Source organism: Myotis yumanensis, unplaced genomic scaffold (genome assembly GCF_028538775.1).
Source record: "Myotis yumanensis isolate MYYU_CA2020_CCGP unplaced genomic scaffold, mMyoYum1.0.hap1 SCAF_16, whole genome shotgun sequence".
Lineage (NCBI taxonomy): Eukaryota > Metazoa > Chordata > Mammalia > Chiroptera > Vespertilionidae > Myotis > Myotis yumanensis.
In genome coordinates this window covers 31,261,092-31,281,918 of record NW_027223767.1, presented here as the reverse complement: position 1 = coordinate 31,281,918, position 20,827 = coordinate 31,261,092, and the positions used below count along the sequence as shown (strand labels likewise).

At 39.6% G+C, this 20,827-nt stretch overlaps 1 protein-coding gene across 3 annotated transcripts in view; it reads right to left on the bottom strand.

Annotated features, from left to right (window-relative positions):
* BCAS3 (BCAS3 microtubule associated cell migration factor) overlaps nt 1-20,585 on the bottom strand; it is a 470,653-nt gene extending 450,068 nt beyond the window's left edge. For 2 of the 3 annotated variants that reach the window (XM_070394365.1, XM_070394366.1), the window contains exons 1-5: nt 20,079-20,160; nt 18,547-18,634; nt 14,979-15,033; nt 9,373-9,448; nt 446-552 (exon numbers count right to left, since the gene is read on the bottom strand). In XM_070394365.1, the coding sequence (XP_070250466.1) occupies nt 446-552; nt 9,373-9,448; nt 14,979-15,033; nt 18,547-18,617 (309 nt within the window). In that variant the 5' untranslated portion in view covers nt 18,618-18,634; nt 20,079-20,160. Of the gene's footprint in view, nt 1-445; nt 553-9,372; nt 9,449-14,978; nt 15,034-18,546; nt 18,635-20,078; nt 20,161-20,529 lie in introns of those variants that run through there. The other variant, XM_070394364.1, reaches the window with a different exon arrangement.
* Nucleotides 20,586-20,827: the final 242 nt, after the last annotated feature.

Below are 20,827 nucleotides of genomic sequence, written 5' to 3'. Positions count from 1 at the left end.
AAACTAGAAAATCTGGCTGCCTCAAGGTAGGGGAAATGGGAACTAAGAGTGGGAGTGGGGATGAAGTGAATGTTTAAACTAATTCTAAAACATTGATTTTTCTTAAGTGATTGCTAATTTTTAAAACAAGTCCTTTGTAAGTCTGTTTAATCATTTATAAAATGGGAGGAAAAAATAATACCTACTTAGTAGAGTTACCATGACAAAATTGAGATCTTGCATGTAAAGTGATCACCACAATTCCTAGTCCACTTTTCAAAATCATTTACAGCATCTCTGGCCCATATTCCTTGTACTTTGCATGGTGTTGCACACCTAACTGTATCTTAAGCAACTACTATGAAACAAATGAATGAGACCTTTCTGAAAGTATCACCAGATTTCCCATCAGATAGCATTCTGCAAAAGTATTGTATTTTAGGAAATCAACCATCTTCATACTTACAGGGATGCTCCAGACCTGTATTCCATCACTGTAGCCAATCATAATCAGCAAAGGCGGCTCATTCCCAGTGCTGTGTATTTCATGAAATTCCAGATTTCTTGATGTATCTACATTAGAATTAAATAACAGGAATTAAAAAGACACAATGTCAGTTAAGATAGCAACATATTTCTTTAATGCCATTAGTACTACAATTGTCTCACAATAAAAAATAAGTGCAGAAGTATTTGGAAGACCTCATTAAAGGAAGTGAACACCCCAGCCGGTGCAGCTCAGCAGTTGAGCAATGACCCAAGAACAAACAGGTTGCCGGTTAGATTACCAGTCAAAACACGTGGCAGGGTTGTGGGCTAGTCAGTTCACTGACACCCCTGCCTCCTCCCTTTAGACTCATCTTAGATACTCCTCCCATCTTAGTTTTTTATCAATCATCTCAATAATTGTCAATAATCTACATTCTCTTATCCTTCTTTGTGGGATCTTTGCATAGCATTCAAATAGCAAAACCCTAGATGAACCCAACTACCCACTATTCTAGTATGTTCTATGGCAGCCATATACTGACATAGAAACATCATTGTGAGAAAGAATTGGTACACTATAAATTAAATTACCTCCACAAGCTTCAACTATATGCTCAAAACTGCACAACAAATTTATTGTTTCTAGAACTTAATTTATAATTTCTTCAATGACTTTCTTAAACTTTGTCCTAGTCCTGACTGTGCCCTCTCTCTCCTCACTCCAATAATCTGTCTCATACTGCACAGGGAAACTACAAACTTCCTGTTGCCAAAGACCGATTTGCATCTGTGGCAGCCTCTTCACCTTCCATCCTATTACAAATAGTTGTCTTTCCTGCTATCGAAAGCAAACCCTCCATCTGTGCTTTGGGTCCCATCCTCCACCACCTTCTCAGGGGCCCTTTTTCCAATCATTCCTTTTCTGTTTCTTCGATTCCTTCCATGCTATTGAATAGTTTCAAGGAGCATTTACACATGCGGAAGTGTTCCCTATTTTTTCAAATAAGCCAGTACCAGGGGATTTTAGATATATATAATGTAGATAAAATTAAACTCTGAAAGATAATACAGAAAAGTATTTTCATGATCACCGTATAAGGAAAGATTTCTACACACACACACACACACACACACACACACACACCTCTTAGTGAGACAGGCCAGTAAGCCAAGAGAATCAGAAGCAGAATAGGGAAACTAGTTAAATAGCATTTTGTAACCATCTAGTAAATCCTATCTTCCTTAAACCAGGGACACTTAAGAGTATATGATTTGCACTTGTCCTCCCCAACCAGAGGGTAAATAGCTTAAATCATTCTGCTCAGGGAGACAGATAGCAGAAATCCAATTAGTGCCATTTGCTAACCACACCCAAGGACAGATGAAGTTAAGAGAATAAATCTCATTTTGGTACATCAGCATAAACCTGATGAATATTCTACTGACATCCTCCTTAAGACTTCCCCTAAACACTCAGCCTTTCAAACCCCTCAAAAGGAAGGTCAGAAGGTCCAGTGCATGCTCTCCCTCCCAGCAGCACACCTGTGCCTCCCCCTCTTCCACCCCTGAACCTTCCCCCCTCTTCCTTCCCCACAGGCAGGCATCTCCTAAATTCTAAGGGACTCCATGAGGCTTGCACCCAGGGCATCAATGGGTAGCAGCCACTAATCCCAGACAACCCCCCCGACCCTGTCCCCAAGGGACCCCTTGTCTCTGGCTTCTTAGTGGGCCAAAGAAGACTCGCCTAAGCTGATTTCCCCAACCCGCTCTTATTTCCCTGTCTGCAGCTTTAATAAAAGTCCTCTAAAATTCACCTGGACTCGTGTTGTGAAATTTTTCCTGCACAAAATCAAGAACCCACACACTACCAGCTCTCCCTAGGCCCTAGACCAGTTCAGGGCCTGGTCCCCTTTCCAGTAATATTAGCATAAAAGATTGGCAAATTCGACTGCATTATTTTTTACATTAAAATGAAGAACTTCTGTTAATCAGGAGCCACAGGATGGGAGAAGAGTCTTGCAACAAGCATAACCCCACAAGGACTCATCCAGTACATGTAACAATAAAAAATCTATATGAAAGATAAGTCCTTAGAAAAATAGGCAAGAGACATGAAACAGCACTTCAAAAAGAGGATATTCAAAAGATCAATAAAACATGAAAAGTGGCTGGACCTCATTTGCTGAAATCAATGAAATGCTAATTAAAACCACAATGACAAAACCAAGTGTTGAGAGGATATGGAGCAAATGGATTGCTTATTCAATGCTGGTGAATTTAATTAGTACAACCAGTTTGGAAAACAGTTTGACAACTTATTCAAGCTGAGGATACCACGCCCTTTGAAACAGTTCCACTCTAGGTATACATGCTCATTAGAAGCATGAGCACACACATATACACTAAGAGACATGCACAAGAATATCCATAGCAAGACTATTTGAAAAGAGCCAAAAGCTGCAATGAATGCAAAGGTCCATCAACAGAATCAACAAGCACAGTGTTATACTGATACAACTGAATACTTTTGAGCACAGAAAAAAGAATGAACTACCTTACTACCATACACCATAACATGAATGAACCTCACTGACATAATGAGCAAAATAAACCAGACACAAAAGACCTTATATTGAATAATTCTATCTATATGAAATTCAAAATAACCAGGAAATTCGTAATATTCTTTTTCTTACCCTACAGGATGATTACAGAGGTGTTGGGTTTGTAAAAATTTCACTGACCTATACTTTAGTTTTGTGTTCTTTACCATGATGTTTGCACAATATAAAGGTTTGTAAAAATCATAAAGTAAAGCAACAATATCCTTCTCCTGGTATTTGATTTCATCACTCTCCTCTCCTAGAAGCTGAATTCCTCGACTGAGTTGTTTATAACCGTCATCTATTTTTGATTTCTCATTCACCCAAAAATACATTCCAAGATGGTTTCTGCCCCTAACACTCCTCCAAAGTGACTTTTGCTTTAGTCACCAATCACCTCCAAGCTGTTGTTAAAGAGAAAACCATAGGCCCAAAATGGCATCCCTCATGCTGAAAGTCCCTGATACCAAACCTAAATTTAATACCTGACCTAACTGCAATTTCAACCTCTCCCAGAAACTTATCAGTCTGGAATTTTATGGTCAAGCACCAGTAAGGTTATCTGTTAAAAGAGGACCCTCTCCGTCCTCAATCTGTATAACAAAAACCATTCAGGCCCTGGCCAGTGTGGCTCATTTGGTTGAGCATCAGCCCATACACCAAAAAGAGTCCCTGGTTCAATTCCAGGTCAGGGGTTGTGCCGTTTCAGGCTCGATACTCAGTGTGGAGCATGCAGGAGGCAGCCGATCTCTCTGTCTCTCTCTTCCTCTCCCTTCTTCTCTCTCTAGCACAATAAAAATCTTTTTTAAAAAAAACAACCGCCTGTATCTCTATCCCCCAATGATATTCAGCCCAAAAACAATCCTTTCTTTTTTTTTCTCCCTTGCCCCCTTTTTCCTGAAAAAAAACCCTTCCATTTTGTACAAGCCCTTGGAGCACCCTTCTAGTTGCCAGAAGGGGTGCTGCCCAATTCATGAATCACTTGTAACCCCCCCTAATGAATTTCAATGAATTTCTTGTAACCCCATACAGCTTCCCCTTTGATTGTGATGTGTAAAACTGCTTCCGGCAATTGTCATCAGTCTGACTCAAATAAACTCATAAAAATTCTCTACAGGTTTGAATGTTTCCCTTTTCTTCTCGCAGTGTACCCTCCCCTACGTGATCCCATTGCTTCAGTTAGTGTCTCTGCAGCATGAGTTGTTGGGTATCTCAATAGTAGAGCAAATTCCACTCAAAGATCATTATTTTTCTCCCCAAATCTGATCTTCCAGGGTTCCCTCTTTCGGTGAAAAAGCAACATCAGGAACCACCTTCTTCCTTCCTTCTGGCAATAAACCTCCCCCTAACCCTGTCTTCCTAAACAGCTCTCTTCTTACACCACCACCCTGTCCCAGCTCCATCTATTCCAAAAGCATAACTAACTTCCCATATCCACCGCTGCCCAACAGTCACAGTGCTCTCTCTAAAACACAAATAATGACATACCTCCTCACCTCCATTCTCTACATTAGGGACTTCCTGCTGCCCAAATATAAAGATCAAAACATAGCTTATGGTCAATAATGTTTTAATGCTGTTTTTTGTTTTGTTTTCTTAAAAAAAAAAGGGGGGGGGAGGGAGAGTTAGAAACATCAATGATGAGAGAGAATCATTGATTGGCTGCCTCCTGCACTCCCAACACTGGGGATCAAGCATATGCCCTGACCCGGATTCAAACTGTGACCTCTTGGTTCAACTGCTGAGCAACACCAGCCAGGCTTAATGCTGATTTTATAATAGAAACTCATTGACATAAAGTTAATAGCACATGATTCTATTTCCAGCAAAATTCAGAATTATAAGCTTATTTTCATAGGGCATAATTAATTCTCTGTATATCTAACACTTAATGGTCATTTCTAATTTTCAGTGTGCTTTGGTATAGATACATCATCTAATCTGACACACATATATCATACTGTTTTATATACAGAACCAGAGCCAATTTCATTTTATCATTGACAAGTTAGGGAAATCTCAGGACTTTTTTTTTTTTTTTTTTTTTTTTAATATATTTTTTATTGATTTTTTTGCAGGGAGGAAGGGAGAGAGATAGAGAGTCAGAAACATCGATGAGAGAGAAACATCGACCAGCTGCCTCCTGCACATCTCCTACTGGGGATGTGCCCGCAACCCAGGTACATGCCCTTGACCGGAATCGAACCTGGGACCTTTCAGTCCGCAGGCCGACGCTCTATCCACTGAGCCAAACCGGTTTCGGCATCAGGACTTTTTTTTTTAATAACGCTTTTTATTTTATTTTATTTTTTCTGTCAATCCTTACCCGAGGACATTTTTCCATTGATATTTAGAGAGTAGAAGGGAGGGGGAGAGACAAAGAGAGAAACATCAATGTGAGAGAGACACACAGATTGGTTGCCTGCCCTGTGTACCCCCAACCAGGGATGGGGACTGAGCCTGTAACCGAGGTACACGCCCTTTAATGGAATCGAACCCAGGACCCTTCGGTCTGAAGGCCGATGCTCTATCCACTGAACCAACCCAGCTAGGGCTCAGGACTCTTGATACACAATCTAGTCATCTTTCTACTATAGCTATCTCCTTGATCACAGGTTGTTACGTTTAGAAGGGCTCCAAGGCCACATATAAAAACCCTGAGGTCATTATATGAACAAAATCTCCTTTCTCTTAGATTATGGTTAGTCACTTGTGCTGTTTTTCTTTCTCTGGGTGAAGATAAGCACATATTCCCTCCTTCTAAAGGGTGACCACCCTCAAGATAACACATAATCTTATTAACTGTCCTATGATCCACTCCTTGCTTGGTCTGTTCCCACCTTCAAGTAATCTTTCTTAATTTCAAATGCATTAAAGAAGCTGCAGAACTCTCTGGAGCATTTGAGATCTTGCTCCCAGCTTATGTTGTCAGTTTGGCTCAAGTAAACTATTTTACAAATTCTCTACAGGTTTGGATCTTTCTTACATTGACACAAGCTATATGAGTAGGTTTCAACAAAAATCTCCTATGAAAACAGTATGGTCGTTCTTCAAAAAATTAAAAACAGAATTACCATATAAGCAAATGATCCCACTTATGAGTATATACTCAAAAAGAATTGAAGGCAGGCATTCAAAGCAATATGTGTACACCCATGTTCATAGCAGCATGATTCACAAAGCCTAAAGGTGGACATAACCCAAATGGAACATCAAAGGACAAATAGAGAACAAAATGTAGTACACACATACAAAGGAATATTACACAGCCCTAAAAAGAAAGGAAAAAGCTACACATGCTACAACATTAATGAATCTGAGGACATTATACTACATGAAATGAGCCAGTCACAAAAAGACAAATACTATATGACACCACTTATGAGGAACTTGAGTAGTCAAATTCAGAGTCATAAATAGAACTGTGGTTGCCAGAGGCTAGTGGGAAGGAGAGAATGTGAAATTGTTTAATGGGTATAAAATTTCAGTTTTACAAGATTAAGAGTTCTAGAGATCAGCTGCATAACAAAGTGAATGTGCAGTAAGTCCTCCATTAATAAATTTCATTCAATATCATTTCATTATAATATTGATGATACTGTAGGAAATTAACTCTTATTTATATCAATTAGCCTATGTTAAAACTGGTTTCCTTACACTTTGTTTCACCATAGTTCTGAGAACCTATCAACAATGTTAACTGAGGACATACTGTACTTAAAGACTATTAAACCATACACTTAAAATGGTTGAAATAATACACTTTTATGTGCATTTTACCACAATTAATGTTTTTATTCCCTTAAATCAATCACTTGCAACTGAAGAAGGGGCTGTTAAATATAAAAACTGGTACCTAAGTATAGTACTAAATGTCATATTAGAATTGGCCAAGTCAAGAAAGGCGATGGGGTGCAAAGAGCTTCCCCCTCAGATTAGAGACTTGGCAGTTCTGGTTATACTGTAGCGAACCAGCTGGATAACCTAGTGTGCTCTGGGTCTCAAACCATATGCACACCTTTAGGGAATTTGAGAGAAAAATATCAGGATATGAAACTGCTTCGGCTACTTCCTTTTCAGTATGGTACCTGAAGGAAAACAAGCTTAGGCATGAATCAGACTGTCTGGATGAGAAACAGAACAGTGACCATGATACTAAAGGCCCTTGTCCTACTCTCTAATGACCTCCAAAAGTAGTCATCTCTACCTAACAACAGCCAAAATTAAAGCATTGATTAGGAATGGAGATACCTAGGAGGATGCAGGACTGGCTCCCCAGCCCCCAACCATGATAAACCATATCAACTGGGACGCAGCCTGGAGGGAAGGGGCTACCTGGCAGCACTTTATAATTTTAAGCAAAAGAGCAGAGCTCTCAGGACTATTGGAAGAAACAGAAAGCAATCACCAAAGCAGAGTTCAATTCAAACACTGCATTATAGTTAGAAATAAAGAAGGAACAGGAAGGACTTATGCTAATAAACAAAGAAATTTGAGCCATTAAAAGAAAATGTAAAATATAGTAAGCTTTCAAAAAGAGATACAGTAGGAAAAGTTTATAAATCATAAATAATGATTTATGATTTACAAATGAATGTTTTGTTCCCCATAAAGAGGGCCCAGGAGATCCTCATCAGAACCTGATCAGATCTTTTTTTTTTTTAAATATATTTTATTGATTTTTTACAGAGAGGAAGAGAGAGAGATAGAGAGTTAGAAACATCGATGAGAGAGAAACATCGTCCTGATCAGATCTTAACCAGAGCTTGGCTGGAGTTCCTAACCAGAACTTTGGCTGGAGATCCTGGCTAGAGGTCCTGACTAGGCTGCTGATCAACTGAAGGCTGTCTTCGTGTCATTCCTTCTTCGCAGACTCCGTCCACACCTTTGGGGACCCCTGGACCTGCTGGGGTTGGACTCCAGCAGAAAATATGTTAGGAGAAATAAAATACAATAAGAGAATTTCAAAGGGAAAGTTGAGGGAAAGTAGAATGTAAAGCTACCCAACCAACATGTGCTTAAGCAAAACTAAGGAAGGAAATTAAGGAATCTGGGAAATAGGTGAATCCCAAACAGGAAAGAATCAAAATGATGCCCAAGATGACACCAAGAAGAAAAAATTCTGTTTAACCTGTCTGCAATGCAATCAATCTGGTTAGGAGCAGAAGAGCAAAGGAAGGATATGTCTACGGGGAAAAAAAAAGAACAGAGATCGTCTGTCATATTTGACCATATTTATAGGAGTTTGTAGCTCCATGAAAGCATCTAAGTATAAATTAGTGATAGTTACATAGGAAGTAAGCAAACAAAAACAAAAAAAAAAGAGGGCCCAAGAGGTTGTCATTATTTGAACGAACCAGCTGATAGAGAATCCAAAATTCAGAAGAAACCAATAGAAGAGGCAATACTTAGCCTCTCTCATCCTGGACAGTAGCTTTTTTATTTTTTTATTTTTTATTTCATGTTCTTTATTGATTTCAGAGAGAAAGGGAAAGTGAGAGATAGAAACATCAATGATGAGAGCGAACCATTGATTGAGCCCACAGCTTGGGCATGTGCCCCTGACCAGAATTGAACCCGGGACCCTTCAGTCCACAGTTCAACATTATCCACTGAGCCAAACCGATCAGGGCCTGGACAGTAGCTTTTAAAGGAAAATAAGGCATTACATTCTAAAAGTCTAGAGGAGACAAAGATTCAAGAGTATGGTATCAATCAAGGTCCGACTAGGAAATTAAAACAAGTCAGTGTATTTGTAACTGGGAATTTAATGCAGACAACTGGTAGCTGAGAAGGAACTGTGAGGCAGCCTACTAGATTAGCTATAGCAGGAAGTCATTGCTACCCCTAGCCCAGGAAGACACAGAGGAGTACAGGGTGCCAAGGTCACCTGGTAAAAACTGGACTGCCAGTACAACTGCCCAAGGGAACCTAAAAATCACAGAGAAAATGCAGCCACTGACAGGGAGAAGGAGAGAGAATAATACTACTCTTCCCTCTCTCCCATCCTCCCGTTCAGTTTCTCACAAGTGCCTCCACAATTCAGCCAGATAACAGACATGGTAGCCTGGGAAACAGACAGGGGGCAGCCCTAGGCCCTATGTTACAATTGCTTTCAGACTTGTACAATACCATATTCATTCTAATAAAGTTTCTGTAAAAATGTGATTATGCTATTTTAAATAAACACAAATTTATTTTGAAAACTAAAAAGTTACTAAGAGAAAGTAATCTGACTCAAGAATCAGGTCACCCTGAAGCAAACATTGAATGCATAAGCCCCCAAAAGTTAAAACCATACCATTTAAATCTGCATTTTCAAATCTGACCCAGACTATTTTCTCCTTTTCTTCTGTTAGAGGTGTTCCACTGTAAGCCTGCATAGTAAACAGAAATGTTTGAATAAAAATATTTTACAGCTCTAATATTACTGATGTTCAAAACAAAGAGTAACTTAAAACCAACACTATCCCTCTACAATTTCACCAATCGGAAACAGCACATTTTGTAATATTTGTACTCCCAAAGAAAGTTATCCAGAAGTCCAAAAACCTTGTTCAAAAGAGAGTTTTTAAGCTACTAAAATACTGCAGAAGCCCTGACCAGTGGCTCAGTTGGTTGAAGCATTGTTCCATTACACCAAATGTTGTGGGTTCATTTCCCAGTCAGGACATGTATGGGAGATAACCAATCAATGTTTCTCTCTCACATTGTTGTTTCTCTCTCCTTCTCCCTCCCTTTCTCTCTAAAAAATCTATGAAAACATGTCCCTAGGTGAGGATTTTAAAAAAATTTTTTGAAAAGCATTGCAGAAACTTAAAATATAATAATCATAGTATATTAGGAAATATCACTATAATTTAAAGGCGCTCAAAAAACTAAATAATTTCCTATATTGGCCAACAAATAAGAAGTCTTAAAAAAATAAAACTATTTAGTTTCCATGTATTTATGATCAGGCTATTTACACTCTACCCAAAATTTTCAAGAGTATTACTTTCTTACAACATAGGAGATATAGACAATAATATTGTAATAACTATGTATGTAATAGAATTATCGGGGACATCACTTCTTACATTATATATTGTCTAACTACTAGTCTATACACCTGGAACTAATATAAAATAATACTGAACATCATCTGTAATTGAAAAATAAAATGTTTTTTAAATGTACTCCTTGAGCCCTGGCCGATTTGGCTCAGTGAATAGAGCGTCGGCCTGCGAACTCAAGGGTCCTGGGTTCAATTCTGGTCAAGGGCACATGCCTGGGTTGCGGGCTCAATCCTGAATGGGGGGCATGCAGGAGGCAGCCGATCAATGATTCTCATCATTGATGTTTCTATCTCTTTCTCCCTCTCCCTTCCTCTCTGAAATCAATAAAAATATATATTTTTTTAAAAATGTACTCCTTGGCCCTAACCGGTTTGGCTCAGTGGATAGAGCGTCGGCCTGTGGACTGAAGGGTCCCAGGTTTGATTCCGGTCAGGGGCATGTACCTTGGTTGCGGGCACATCCCCAGTGAGGGGTGTGCAGGAAGCAGCTGATCAATGTTTCTCTCTCATTGATGTTTCTGACTCTCTATCTCTCTCCTTTCCTCTCTGTGAAAAAATCAATAAAATATATTTTTTAAAAAATGTACTCCTTGATATTATAAATAGAATGATAGGATAGTACATCTATATGACCTTATTTCCTAAATCATAAAACAATTAAAAGCTTTATTTGCTTTTCTCTTGTAGGCTTAAAAATACAGTAAAAAAACACAAAAATAAATTCACTTGTTTGTAGTCACACACACAAAAAGGAATATTACTTTCTTCATGCCCCCAGTTGGAGGGCAGTTTTGGGGGTGGAAAAAAAAATTACTTTTTCAGTCTCTGATCTGGCCTCTACACTTAACCTATTAGCTAGTTTCTATAAGCCTGCAAGGGCCACAAAGATAAACATAAACTGCTCTGAAGTCATAGGAAAAGTGTCCAGGGTTCTCAACAGTAGTCAAAGGGAGTCAGCTCTCCATAAAGCAAGTGTTTTTATTGTATGAATTTACAAATATTTAGAATGTCAACAAAAGAGCTGCAACATTTACAATTATAAAGTGGTTCTCGCCGAACTGGTTTGGCTCAGTGGATAGAGCGTCGGCCTGCGGACTCAAGAGTCCCGGGTTCGATTCCGGTCAAGGGCATGTACCTTGGTTGCAGGCACATGATGTCCCAGTAGGGAGTGTGCAGGAGGCAGCTGATCGATGTTTCTCTCACATCGATGTTTCTAACTCTCTATCCCTCTCCCTTCCTCTCTGTAAAAAATCAATAAAATATATTTTTAAAAAAAGTGGTTCTCAGTTCAGAGAATTATTATTTAATATGGTATATCAAAAGCATACAAAAACTACCATCCCATAATTTTGTTTTACATGACCTGCTTTAAATTTCCATACCATTTAAATGTCCCTGTACTTACCATACAAAGGAAAAGGACACTGAAAATACTATTAAAAGACAGCTACTTTAATTGTAAATTTACTATACACAAAAAAATTCTTGATTTCAATTGTCTTTAAAAAAAAGTGAGATGTGAATAGGGCAGTTAATTTCTTTGAAGAGAAAAACCCACACTATAACCAACTTTATCTTCAACCATCTCATCCTTATCAACAGCTATCTTCTCATCCTTATCTTCTTCCTCTTCCTCCTTGGTCTCTTACCCTTATCATCCTTGAAAACTCTTTTTTAAAAATAATTTTTTATTTTGGAATAATTTTAGATTACTAAACAGTACAGAAAGTTCTCATATACACCTTACCCAGATTCCTCTAATGTGAACTACCTAATATAACTAAATCTTACCTTACCATGGTACATTCGTCAAAACTCTGAAGCTAATTGATGCATTATTACTAATTAAGGCCCAGATCTCATGGGATTTCACCAGTTTTTCCACTAATGTCTTTCTCTGCTCCAAGATCCCATCTAAGACATATTACATTTAGGACTTCTTTTTTCCTATCTCAGGCTCTTCTTAAATCTTGTAAAGCAGTAACATTTTATCAACATTTCCTTCAGTTTAGCAGAATTATCAAGTTGCTTATCACCTGTAGCATTATTCAACAGTCTCCCTATTCCTTTGCAACATCAGAAGATGCTGTCCTTTGACTTCTGGGTGATATGCAGAACAAAACAAGGCTGAAAGAAGCCTTTCAATATATGGGGATTCCAGAACTTCTTTGTTTTCCTCCTCAGGGAGAAATAAGATTTTCATAGAAAGGCTTGTATACTTTTGTTACGTCTTCAGGTTTTCCTCTATCCTCCCCAGACATGGTGTTCTCTACTAAGCATTCCTGAGAAAATTCTGTGACGCTAACGGAAGCATCTGAGTATTGTTTCTTGTATGCCTTCCAGCAGGTTTGCATGAAGAAGGTAGATGACATCATGTCATTTTGCCTCTCAACTTAAGATAATCTTTGCCCATGTTTAGTTATTTCATTCCCAGTGATGCAGACTCACCCAGTGCCCATACAGCTTTCACTTGCCGTTTTAATGGTGGTTAGTGGACTACCAAACTGATTATTAGCCCTTCTTTTTTGTTCTTAATCCTCACCTGAGGATATTTTTCCATTTTTAGAAAGTGGAAGGGAGGAGGAGAGACAGAGAGAAACATCATGTGAGAAAGACACATTGATTGGTTGCCTCCCACACATGACCCAACCCGGGCCTGGGATCGAGCCTGCAATGGAGGTACATGCCCTTGGCCAGAATTGAACCCAGGACCCTTCAGTCCACAGGCTGATCCTCTATCCACTGAGCCAAACTGGCTAGGGTTTAGCCCTCCTTCTTCAACCAAAATCCACCTGACCTAAACCTCTAATTTAGAGTCCACAAATGACAGGGTTTATTTCTCCTTTTATTCCTTATCTGGTTTCTAACATAGCTACACATTCATAAGCACAAAGTTATTGTTGAATTTTGAAAGATACAGCTAAGATCACTGTAGATATGTTGGGTTTTTTTCACTGTAGAGAAAATAACTTCCATTGTGTGCTGTCAAAAGTATAATGTTTAATAACAGCAAATCATTCTATCGGAAAAACATATGTAATTTCATATAATTTGCTTGACTGCTATTAACACTTGGGCTGACTACAATTTTTTTACCCTGAAAATGTGAAATTTTCAAAAAGACTTAAATGAGAAGATATGAGCTTTAACTTTTTTTCTTTGTTAAAATTATTTTTAGCACTAACCAGTTTGGCTCAGTTCATAAAAACTAAATTATCTATCTTCCAGCATTTTTACCCTATCAGTTTTAGCAGCCTATTTTCAATCTATTACTCACTCTAGTATTCTTGTTTCTCTAGAAAAGTCTCCCTCAAAGCCCCTGACCACAGCCTTTCTTCTCCAGCCAACCAACACTGCATGCTATGCAGGGTTTCCATTAGCACAAAAGTTGCCTTAGTAAGAATCTGATAAAGAGGCACTCTAGGGCAGGCAAAATACAAAAATTTTGAAATGCCCCTTCCTTGGAACTAGCCTCATGCCAGAGCTCAGGGCTTACAAGAAAGGAACAGTTTGTAGAAGACCTAAGCATGGCATTCTCAGAATACAGGATGCTCTCCAGCCATAGAAACTCTGTTGCCTACCATGCCCAGCTAACAAGTTTCCTTCAACATCAAATACCCAACCTCTCCATTCATTTCAATTAATGCGGTTTCCAATGACCTTTGGAACTTAAGCCTTTCACTCTTTCTTGGCTATGTATGCATTCCCTTTGCAATTAAATATTCAGTCTGTGTTACAGGCGTAACACTATTTGATATGTTTTTACTATCTTTGGTTGTTTCAAGAAATTTGACTTCCCTTATTAATCGAGTTCTTCAAGGAAAAAAAGCATGTATTTCTCCTTACATGCCCCGAAGACTTGCAGACCTTGTCAGTGTGGCCTATTTTCATTAAAGCTGACTGAACATAAAAAAGAAATACCAACATCCTTTGGTAGTTTCCCATATTTGATGAATACTCTAATACAACGGAAATCTAAAGTCTAGAGTGTTCTAGGACCCTCTCGTAAAACTGATCTGTGAGTGTCCTTTCTGAACAGTGCAATTACAGATGCTTTTTTAGTCAGGGAATACTGGCATCACCACAAGGAGAAAGCAGAAAGCTTCCCCTTCAGTAATTCCACTAAACATTGCTTCCCAAAGCTAATGTTTCACACGAATCACCTGAGATTCTTACTACAGACACGAATTACTAGATGCCACCTCAATTCCACTGAGTCAAACTCTCTGGGAGAGGGGCCTGGAAATTACTATTTTCAATAAGCGTGTCAAGTGATACTTATGTTAAGTCTGGGCATCAGTGCCCTAGAGGTGATTCCAGGAGGGCAGCTCTCATTCTTCATCCCACCTGGACATCGAGGAGCTTACAGGGAGCTTACTTTCTCACAGGCTAAAGTAACAGGGCATACTCTGTGTAGCATAGAAATACTGCTCAATGTGAAAGAGACGTAGATTTGTGCTCAGTATTTAGTGAACATAATACCTAGTTAACGAACTGTAAAGCACGTGTTGCTTGTCTCACTTGAGTCACCCATCATTTAACCAGGACAAGGGAAAGGCTGTGGAGACAGAACCCAACTAGACAGTCCCAAGTCCCATCCCTCAACTACCATCTCACCTTGATTCCTCTTAGGAGAGCAAATTCTGAGGAATAATAATGGCGCCACGGTCAGCACAAAACTCAGGTACACCTAATTACACGTATAGTTTCTCCCTACCAATATTCAGGATACTAAAACATCAAGTCTTTTTGAAGTTGACGATACGAGTATCAAGTTTAGGAAACAGTACATTTCAGAGGCTCCCTGGACAAAGGTAAAACCTACTGTTCCGGAAACCACAAACACTTACCTGTGGCACAACATCCTGTAGAAAAGTCACAACACTTTCCATGTAGGACTGCTCCCTGCAAAGGGGAGAATTGGATAAAATTTATCATGACAGCTTAAGACAAACATGGGAAAATTCTTTCTAAGCCCTTAGAAGGTCACTCATAATATTTTTTTTAAAGCCTAACTCACATTACCTGATAATTCTGCTAACCTTTCTCCTTTCATTGAATGTTATTAAGTACAAATGAGATCTTAACCAATTCTAAACATGATCTCTTCTGAAAAGCCATGCTATCTTAACTTGCGATAGAGAACTTCTAACTCATACTTGAAGGAGTGATGACAGAAGACTAGGCTGAAGCAGAACCTTCCTCTTGAGTCAGAGTAGATTGCCCTAATTAGACCAAGAAAACCTGTTGCAGATGACTCAGTATATAGTGAACTTCGCTTTAAATTGGTTATGAACCTAGTTCCTTATATGCATAGAGAAAAATGAATCCATATTTTTCTACAGCTAACTTTTGCCATTTACAAGACATGGGGAAGTACTAAAACGCTCAAGGACACCGAAGTATTTTAAATGGGAAGTCAGCAAGTAGAGAAAAAAATTTCTTCAAAATACCAAATCAAATTCATTCCAGAGAGATGTGAAAAATTACATTTAGGGACATAATGAGATCCTAAATCCTATGTAAAAATATACCTTACATATCTACAGAGCTAATTAAGCCCAAAAACCCCAAAACATTTTGATTAGGCCTATCTCTCCAAACTCATTTTTCTGCCACTCCCTTAATTTGCTTTACTTCAGTCATACGCAACTTCAACTCCTAGATTACACCAAGTTCTTTTAATCAAGGCCTTTACACTAGCTTTCTACCTAAAGTCCTTCCCATACTCTCAGCCTTCCCTTTCATATCTCCACCTAAACTGTTACCTCAGAGAAGCCTTCCCTGATAGCCTTAAGTCATATTCCCCATTGTCATTCTCTATCATAGCACACTGCATTCACTGTTTGCCCCACTAGAATGTAAACTCTATTACAGAGAGGAATCCATCTCTCATATTTACCTATACCTTCAGAATCTACAAGCCAGTACTTAGGCATGGAGTTGATGCTCAAGCATTGTTAAAAGAATACTGAATGAAGATATTTTTTAAACCACAAAAATTATGTATTGCATTATAAAAAGCAATAAATGTTGAATATAGTGAGGCAGCAAGGACAAACTGCCTGGATTTGATCCAGGTTCCCCTTCTTGGCTGTTACCAGAGAACAATTTACTTAATTTCTCTCTGCTGTGGTCTCTCCACCTGTAAAATGAAGAGTGAAATAGTACCTAACTCATAGCTAATAACATGCTTATTGCCACTGTCCATAGTTAACAAAGACATATAGCCATATGGGAAATGCAGGAGGAGAAAAAGGAAGTTTTGTGGTAAAATATCATATTACCCACAGACTTTTGTTATTCTGAGAAGGCACTTTTTATGTAACATGCTAAACTTCCCAAGGGAAATAATCCAAAATGTTACAATTCCCTTATGAACATTTTAAAAAATGGAACTAGGAGGTCACGGACAGTTCAATTCCCGGTCAGGGCATATGCACCAGTGGTGGGCTTGATCTCCAGTGGGGGGGCAAGCAGAAGGCAGCCAATTGATGATTCTCTCTCATCGTCGATGTTTCTATCTCTCTCTCCCGCTCCCTTCCTGAAATCAATAAAAATATTTTTTTAAAAAGCAGAAAAGAAGTTTCAACTCCTTAGCCAGGTATTGAAAGGTCTTAATTGTCCACCTCACCCTATTTCATATAATAAGTCAACTTTCCCGTTTCATTCATGAAAATAGCTTGCCTTACCCACATCTTCTCACTCAATTCCCTTTGCCTAAAATGTACCCTTGATTCTAACTGCCCAAACACTATTCAGCCTTTGAAGTACACTATAAATGTTAGCTCCCTAACAAAACTTTTGAAATCTAAAATACTAAAATATTCACACAAAAATACTCTACATTCTCATGCTATTTTGCTAGCATCTTTTTTATTGATTATAGTGATTGCAAACATACATATCTTTTCCTTTTATAAATATGTTTTTACTGATTTCAGAGAGAGGAAAGGAGAGGGAGAGAGAGAAAGAACCATCAATGATGAGAGAGAATCATGGATCAGCTGCCTCCTGTATGCCCACTACTGGGGACTGCGCCCGCAAACCCATCATGCCCCTTATTGGGGAATCCAACCATGATCACCAGCTGGCTCTAACATACATATCTTAAAACCACATTAGATTATATGCTCCTAGAAAGTATACATAATAGCCATGGCTGGGTGTCTCTGTTGGCTGGAGCATCATACTGTACACCAAAAAGGTTTGGGGTTCAATTCCCAGCCAGGGCACATACATAGGTTGAGGGCACAAATCCCGGCTGGGGCGAATATGGGAGGCAACTGATCGATGGTTCTCTCTTATCTGTATCTCTCTTCCTCTCTCTCTCATCCTCTCTTTCCCTTCCTCTCTCCTTACCTCTTTCTTAAAAATCAATAAACATAAGGATTTTTTCAAGTAAGTACTCATAGGCTTTGTCAAAGAAGGCTTAAAATATAGAAATGCAGCCCTAGCCAGTTTGGCTTAGTGGATAGAGCATAGGCTCCCAGACTGAAGGGCCTCGAGTCAAGGGAATGTACCTCTGTTTCAAGCTAGGTCCCTGGCCCTGGTTGGGGCAATGTGTGAGAGGCAACTAATCAATGTGTCTCTCTCACATCCATGTTTCTTTCTTGTCTCTTCCCTTCCCTTCTACTCTCTCTAAAAATCAATGGGAAAATATCCTCAGGTGAGGATTAACAACAGCAAAAATAAAAAAATATAGACATGTACTCTTTATGACATTGACCTTAAAACTTTCTGACTGAGATCTTAGTGCAGTGATGGCGAACCTATGACACGCGTGTCAGAGGTGACACGCGAACTCATTTTTTTGGTTGATTTTTCTTTGTTAAATGGCATTTAAATATATAAAATAAATATCAAAAATATAAGTCTTTGTTTTACTATGGTTGCAAATATCAAAAAATTTCTGTATGTGACACGGCACCAGAGTTAAATTAGGGTTTTTCAAAATGCTGACACGCCGAGCTCAAAAGGTTTGCCATCACTATCTTAGTGTAAGAAATACATTTTACATCACAATCTAGTAAACAGATATATCTCTGTATGTGCCATAAAACAATACTAACTCTCAACTCTATTTTCTATTAATTCTATTTCTTTTTTGAATAATAGTCCTGATCCAACAAATTGTTTAATAACTCACTAACTGTTAAACCTGGACTATGAAAAAACATTACTCTTTAAGATTTACATAGTGCTTTTCATGTACTGTGTAAATATGCTGAATACATCAACTTGACCCTCCAATTATTCCTTTTATTTGACCTTGGCAATGATATTTATCATCCTACAAAGCCAAAATTAAATAGATTCTACAAAAGTAATCACTGTTCAAAAAGAAAACCTGAGTGTTACATCACTATTCTGAATAATCTTTCTTCAGCTATCAGGCTTATTCTGAAATTTGCTTACGTGGCAGCCTGAGGGCGAACCACAACTCCACCAGTACAACGACTGGGTCTTCTCGGGGAATCTGTAGCCATAGCTTCATTCACAAAACCTGTTTCCAGAACAAAAAATAGAAAAAATCATTGTTGGGAGTAGGGAGAAAAGTTTATGGTTAATTACCAAGTGTTTTTTTTTTTATTTGAACCAAACCTCAGAACCACAAAACTAGCTAAGACTCTTGCTGGACCCTTTGATCTACTGTTAAGATAAACTAGAAAAGTAAGAGAACCAGATCATGGATGGGAAGTCTAGTGCAGGATCGCTTTATAAAAATAAATGTACTACCTATGTAAGCCAAAATTTAAAAATTTACTGAAATTTTATGTTGAGATGGTTAAAATACACATGGCACAATATTTCAAGACCAAATGGAACAGTAGGGTAATACCATCCAACTAAGACTGTTGTAATCTGTAAGAAAGCGTATTGTAACTGTGGTAATGGATCATAACTAGACTTACTGTGGTGATTGTTTCACAATATATACAAATATCAAATCATTATGCTGTACACCTGAAACTAATATGTCAATTATATCTTTAAAAAAAAGACTGCATGGCCCAACCAGTGGTTGAGCGCCAAACCAGGAGGTCACAGTTCAATTTCCGATCAGGCACATGTCCAGGTTTCTGGCTCCAGCCCCAGTAGGGGGCCTGCAGGAGGCAACTGATAGATGGTTCTCTTTCATCATTAATGTTTCTATCTCTCCCCCTCTCCCTTCCTCTCTGAAATCAATAAAAATATTTATTTTTTAAAAAAAAATAAAGATTAAAAAAAAGACTGCATGGTCATAATTAGCAAGGTTTTTAAAAACAATTGTTAACCCCCGGCTATTGGAATCTCATCACTAGAGTCTAAATAAGTAATAAAAACTTATGACATTAGAAGCCCCTTATCCTTTCCTCTCACATCACTGAATCCTCATCCCTAATAAGCATCTGAATCCTTGGGGAGGTGTTAAGAGCATGGAGTGTATTTGGTTAAGGTTTAAAGGAGGACTGACAGCAATATTAAATATCTCTTACAGGGCTCAGGAGAGCCCACAGCCTGGAACTAATTTTGAAAAGCCCCTAAAAACCTCACTTCTAAGTAGGGAGCATTCTATCACCTTATTTGACAACTTTGAAACTGATGAGTCCCATATGCTACAACCAAAACACCCTTTGCCCGAACCAGCCCAGGTACCCCTTCCTCAATGGGTATCTTCACCTCCAGCCCCTCAGCCCTCTCATTTCCACACCACCCTTCATTTCCCAGCACAACCTCCCAAGAACTGTCCTATGAGGGCCCTGTCTCCTGAAGACGACCATGGCCAGTGCCTCAGGCCCCACTCTCCTGAAAGACGCTCGTACCGCGCTACCCACTTCACCTCCAACGCTGTGCCACCGCTGCCCCCGGCCGCCCTCTGGCCCCTTGCCCTACCTCGCTCCCCTCCCCCTCCAATCTCCACAGCTCCCCGTCGCCGAATCCCTGCCAGTCAAGCCCTCTCCACTCACGCGGCTCGCCCCTTGTCCTCTCCAAGCCTCCCCAAAGACACAGCCCCGCCAGCCCTCTCACCGGCCGCCCGCCGGTAAACGCTGTTCTCCAGCTCAAGCCTCACTGTTTGGAGTCCCCTCGTGATTGACGGCTACCACTTCCTACCACGCCTCAGCGGAACTACCCTTCTAGCCAATCCCAGAAGCCAGCTGCCTGCGGCCGGGCACCGCCCTTAGAGGTCAGCTTCGCCAACCAGCAAGTAGAAAAGAGGCGGACCCGCCTCCTGAAACTATCCAATCCGCTGGGGCTCGAGGAAAAACAAAACAGTATGTAAATTCGGGTAAAACCAAGGTGTCAAGTTCGATTGCGAACGCCGGCCGGAGGAAGTACGGACATATGTATTTCCATTGCAGACAGCACCTTCGTGGGTCTGTCAGAAAGCATCACGCCCCAGACTCCTGTGCCCCTCACCTGAGCGTCTCAGGCTGGGAACCCGAGGACCCGGGGACTGGTCTGTTTACATGGAATTCTCGCGACAGCTGGTTAGAAGCTCAAAGCACGTGGACATGGCAGCTGCCAATCACTTTTAGTTGGCCACTCATCCATTCCGAACCCGCCTTCTGCCCCGCCCTTGTAGATATGTTTATCTTCCGGGAAGCTAGGGTGGTGGAGGGTGGTGGGCAGCCCTGAAGCTGAGGAGGTGTTGACCTGAAGGAGAGACGCGGCGCGGCGAGTGATCTCCTCAGTTTAATCTAGGTTTATGGACCAC